The sequence below is a fragment of the Populus alba genome, chromosome 12, assembly GCF_005239225.2.
Source record: "Populus alba chromosome 12, ASM523922v2, whole genome shotgun sequence".
NCBI classification, from domain to species: Eukaryota; Viridiplantae; Streptophyta; class Magnoliopsida; order Malpighiales; family Salicaceae; genus Populus; species Populus alba.
In genome coordinates, this window is record NC_133295.1 from 13,872,705 (window position 1) to 13,878,704 (window position 6,000).

General features: G+C 34.1%; 1 protein-coding gene across 1 annotated transcript; it reads right to left on the reverse strand.

The window, feature by feature from the left end:
• Positions 1-130: 130 nt before the first annotated feature.
• On the reverse strand, positions 131-5,349 carry LOC118060618 (peroxisomal 2,4-dienoyl-CoA reductase [(3E)-enoyl-CoA-producing]). The gene is made up of 5 exons (XM_035073857.2): positions 4,999-5,349; positions 4,298-4,457; positions 3,839-4,011; positions 3,529-3,751; positions 131-446 (listed from the first exon to the last, which is right to left on the reverse strand). Exons 1-5 carry the CDS (start codon positions 5,284-5,286, stop codon positions 292-294), a joined length of 999 nt encoding a protein of 332 aa, XP_034929748.1. The 5' UTR covers positions 5,287-5,349; the 3' UTR covers positions 131-291.
• Positions 5,350-6,000: the final 651 nt, after the last annotated feature.

Here is a 6,000-nt window from a genome sequence, read left to right on the forward strand (position 1 = left end):
TGTTTCTATATGGCCTCTTACTGTAACTGAAGTATATTAAGAAAATGATTCTTGGTTAGTACCGGATGAGTTGAGTGACTTCCAAGCCATAATACGACAGTCTAGACTAGTAATGTAATTCCCTCAAGGCTTTCTAAACCAGTCTGAAATTCTGTATTATTGATGCTTTGATTTCTTGAAACAGAATTATTTCATTTATAGGAAGTAGCGACTGCTCTTAATTTGTGATCTGATAGAAGAATAAATCTTCTGGCACGAAATCCAGTTGAATTCCCTGTTATCCGATGGGAGTTATAGCTTGCTCCGAGGAATTCCAGCCGGTGCGTGTCTGGACCTCTTCTCCACCACTCGGGACAGTTGCTTCACTGCGTCTTTAGGAAAATGACGAGGTTTGCTCAGCCATTCACCTCCATCAACAACCAATGTTGTTCCATTGACATATTTTCCTAAACATTAAAATGATTCATAACATTATTCAAAAGTACAATAAGAAAATTGAGTAAACAAGACAGGCAGAATTCTTTCTCACAAAAGACGCAGCAATTTAATCATACAAAATCGGAGGAGCAAAAGGCATCAGACTGGGAAGGCAATGAGGTAGGCGGTGATAAATTGGATTGCTATTTGATTTCCGGATTAACTTATAGCAAATATAAAGCGGTTCAAGTTCAACAAAGGTGTTCATGAGATCTTTGATTGTAGTGAACTCGAAAAAGCTCCTCAAAAGTTTATATCATGGAAAAAAAAAAATGAAACATTCATATTTTGCACGGATGCAATCTTCCTCCCCACTAGGATGCTTTGAGTTAATGATTAAGGGTGGGTCTGTATGGCCTAGTGGGAAAGTGTCGTTGCAACTGTGTATTTTGCATAGTTTTAAATGTATTTGGTTAATCAAAACAACTAAATTTTTATCAATATATCTTTATAAAAAAAAAAACACCAAATCAAGAAAGATTTACCAGTACAATTTTTTTAGAAAACAAGCACACTTCAACGAGGTAATGTTGGTTTAGCGAATATGTCTGGTTCAAGGTACTTGGATTTGACAATCAGCCAAATCCAAGGTAACAACCACCCTCCCTTGAGCACGTCAAATGGAATGATCATCCTCCCTTTACACGTCAAAGGAAATGAGATAATGCAAGTCTAACAAACATATAAGATTCAAGGCACTTGGACTTTACAGTCAGTCAAGTCCATTGCACTTGGACTTGTCAATCAGTCAAGTCTAAGGTAACGACCATCCTCTCTTGGCACGCCCAAGTGAATGAGGTAATGCGGGTTTGACGAACATGCTAGATCCAACACACTTGGACTTAGCAGTCAGTCAAGTCCATTGCACTTGAACTTATCAGTCAACCATGTCTAAAGTAACCAATATCCTCCCTTGGCATGCCCAAGTGAATAAGGTAATGTGGGTCTGACAAACATGTTATATCTAACGCACTTGGACTTAGCAGTCAGCCAAGTCCATTGCACTTAGACTTGGCAGTCAACCAAATCCAGGATAACATGGGTCTGACAAACATGTCAAACTCAATGTACTTGACTTAGCAATTAGCCAAGTTCAAGGTAACATGGGTCTAGAAAACATGCTAGACTCAAGACAATTAAACTTGACAATTCAAAAAGTCTAAGGTAACGATCATTCTTTCTTGATACGCCCAAGAAAATAACCATCCTCCCTTAGCACCCCCAAGAGGATGGCCATCCTACGTGGGGCACACCTAATGGGATGACTTTTCTTTTTTAGGTCTAGCTCAAGGAAAGAACTCAATTTCTATAAGTTTAGCTACATCTAACAACTTGAACCCTAATTTCTCTATACATTTTAGATATATAAAAGTCATTCACGAACAAACCATATTTCTATCAAACATTAATATAGATATAAGTGATATTTATACCTCATAATGTTATCAGGATAAAATTACACTTCAGACCCTCTTTTTCACAAAAAAACAACTCATAAGCTATAAATACATCATGAAACCTTCAAATCAAAGATTCACAATCTTCATTCTCTACTGCATATATATTTTCAAAGTATTTCTCTCTAAAATATTCTTATATTTTCTCTCTCTAAAAAGATATTTATTTAAGCATCAAGGAGTTCTCACCTTCACCAAATGAAACATTTTGCAAGCATTGCCCATAAGTCACCTTGACCTCCCAAACACCAACCTTGGTTAGGGAGAGTGGATAAGATTGTCAAAACTAATTAATTAACTGATTATCTAAACTCAGGAGCTTTATTCCTAGGCTATTTGGATTTTTAGGACTTCATCAACTACAGTTTTACATGGACCCATTAAAAACTCTCTTGAAATCCTGATTATATAAAAGCTACAATTTATAACTTTTTTTAAACTACAACTGTGAAAGCTACTTAGGAGAACACCCACCCAAAGGATACCTTTCTTTTTCTCAAAATGGTAGCTAGGGATTTCTAAAACTGAAAAAAGAAAACAAAGTGGTAATAAATAAGAGATCAAGTCATAGCATAAGACCATAGCAGGTCGTTCTAAACTTCTAACGTTTCAAGCTTTCTATAAACAAGAGTCATGAAAGCCATGCTTTCTCCCTCCCACTATCTCTACAACCTGGATAACTCGACTCTTGCACTAAACCTCTGTAACTGTTGCAAACCAAGTCCCCATATCTCGGCAACTTGCTGAATCGCAGTGACAAAAAAAACTACCTAAATTTGAAAGCAAGATGCTTCAAAATTATTGTTACTGAACACTTGGTAGGGCTAGACATATATTAAGGGGTATCTCAATTATATAAAAAAAATGTCAAAAAATTACTACCCATAAATGCATGTTGATAGTTAAAAAATTTAAAGGTAAATGTATTGAAATGACCCTGCTGAAATTATTGCAATATTGAGTTGCATGTAAGATGTATTAATTAAATGTCACTAATTAATAAAATTTTCTAATTCAAATCTTAAATAGACATCTCGTATACTAAATATGTTTAGGTCTTCTATTAATATAATAAGCATAGCTTCCTCTCTACGTATCATTTTTCAAAAAAAGAAAACAAGGAGAAGTCACAGCTTAAGAAAATAAAATATTCTCATTTTTTTTTATCTATTTAATTTTGGATTAAATTTTATAAGATTTGAAATTCAAATTTGTATTGCGACGCAAAAGCTCACCTTCAGACTTAAGTAATATAATTCTAGATAACCAGTATATTTAACTCTAAATTTTTTTATATTTTATATATGATGCTTGTATTAATTATATGAGTTTTATTCTTTATACAAATACATAACAAATGGTTGTTCTAAATTAATTTATAATTGACAGTTTGACGTTTTAGGTAATTAACTATTTTATAAGGTCCTTGTGCTAAGCGATCAGAGCTAGACATTCTCATTTACAACCTATGTAGAAAAGGAGTGCTTAAGCTTTTCTTCAACGCTAGTTATAGTGTTTGTAAAGGGCAGTGTAAAACATTGCACAGAATTACATAAAAGGATCAAGTAATAGACAGAGTATATGCAACCCTAACCTGCATCAGATGCAAGATAGACAGCGGCCATGGCTATGTCCCATTTCTCTCCCACTTTAAACAGAGGCATCTTCTCCATAGCTTTGCTCAATATCCCTTCAAGTCCAAGTTTACTCATGCCTGCAGTGTCTCCAATAGGACCTGGAGCAATCCCATTAACTCTGATATCATAATCTGTTCCCCACTCCAATGCCAAGTTTCTTGTAATGCTATCAACTGCTGCCTGGACACCAATAAAAAAAATGTTGGGAAGATATTTATACACACTTTAGAGCATAAACTTGATAACTTGCAGAATTAACTAACTAACCTTAGCAGCAGATACATGGATTTGATACCATGTTGCTGTATAATGCAGAGTCGCACTTATGTTTATTATCGTTCCGCCAGCTGTAGATGGATCCTTCCCAAGGCCCCCTTTCTTTAGATACTTGAGTGCTTCATGGCACATTGTGAAAGTGCCAACAGAGTCTATATCCATTACTGCAGAAAAGAAGAAAAGGGTTACTCAACTTTGCTCCTCTAAGACCAGCCTTTCATGGGCTATCAATGTGAGAGATGAGACTTCTGTTACGTTATTGGAACAACCGATACCATCTTCGCTACTATTAAGCATAAATTCGTCAAATAACTAGAAAACATTTTAACAATCTAAAATTCAGCTGAAATAATCGTACCAAACTCCAAAATATATTTAACAAAGTTTTGAAGTTCTTGAAGTCAAAACCAACTGCACAGATTATGCTTGTGCTTAAGAATAAAAACCAACCTGTCCTGAATCCATTGGGGGATAAATCCTCGGATGGAACAAGAAAATTGCCAGCTGCAGCATTTACAAGAATGTCAAGCCTACCAAAATGCTTGAAAGTAGATTCCACGACTCTAATGGCATCTTCTCTCTTGCGAACATCTCCCTCGAATCCTATTGCCTGCAACGTACACAATAACAAAAAAGTTTTCACTGCTACACAGACAAAACCAGATCGTAATACTACCAATTATCCAGCTAAATTAAACATGAGAAATAGATTGCCTTCAGAGGAATTGAAAAGGTATGTAAACAGCATTCAATGCCCTCCTCCATAATCGAATGTTTGAAACATCCGGTTCAAGGTAGTTTCCATGCTTCTTCAATCCCTTTGGATATTTCAAAGGCATTGAAGAATTCACTTTTCTAGTAATATACAGTGCATATGACTATCATCGTCTTCCTACCAAACAGCATGTCGTTTCAGTACAAAACTCCTCGTTGCAAGCAAAACGGAAAGTCGTTTCAAGCAGTTGACTGGCCAAAAAGGAAGCTTTTTTTCAAAAAATAAATAATAATAACTGGAATACCCTAGACCTTTCCTGTGCTTTCTCAGCAACCAAACAAATCCAAGAATTCAAAAAATCACCATACACACGGAAATGAAACAAAATAAAGATAACCCAGATGGTCAAACAGAGGATATCATCAGAGAGACTTACAGGAATTCCAAGCGAGTTAAGAGAGGAAACAGCAGAGTCAACAACTTGTTTACGTCGACCCATGATGGCAATAGATGCTCCATGTTTGCCAAGCTGTAGAGATATCTCATACCCGATTCCTGACCCACCTCCTGTCAATAAAGCTACCTTCCCTCTTAGTATCTCTGGCTTGAATGGTGACTCTACCATTGATGCCTTCTTCCTTGACTTCGTTTGCAGCTCTTTGCTCGCTTTTTCTCGATGTAAAATTCGGTTGATCGTAGCTCTGTTTTGTAATATTGTTGGCATGTGATGTATATCAACAAACAAAATTCAGCCACAGATTCTGTCTTACTGTTTTATTTCTTTTTATGTGCTCAAAAAATTAATTATAGTATCTTTTCTTTTTTTGGTTTTACATTTACATTGCCTGAGTGATGGGGAGTGTGTGATAGGATTTGCAGTTTTTTTTTTATGTTTTAAAATTATATTTTACTTAAAAGATATTAAAATCATATATTTTTTAGATTTTCTTAATAATTTTTTTTGTTAATGTTAAAAATAAAAATTTTAAATAATTTTTTTTATATATTTTCGGATAAAAATTATTTTGAAAAGTATTTCTAATAAGAATACCAAAGACAAATTTAATATTTATAAGATCCAATTCAAATCTTTTATTGGGTCAATTTGAAAGTTAATGAATTATTTCAATATTTGTTTATTAATATAACATGACATGGAACTCGGCTTATCAAAGTGTGTTGATACCTTTCTGAGATTTCAGGATATTTGTTTTTTTAAATATTTTTTATATTAAAATATATTAAAATGATATTTTTTTATTTTAAAAAAAATTATTTTTAAAATCAACACATCAAAATAATCTAAAGCATATAAAAAATATAATTTTTCATATTTTGATGAAATATGGTTTGTACTATGTTCCCAAATCCCCCGAGTGTTATATGCATGCTTGTTCTTTTTTATTTTTTATTTATCTAAATACTAATTTTTTCTTAA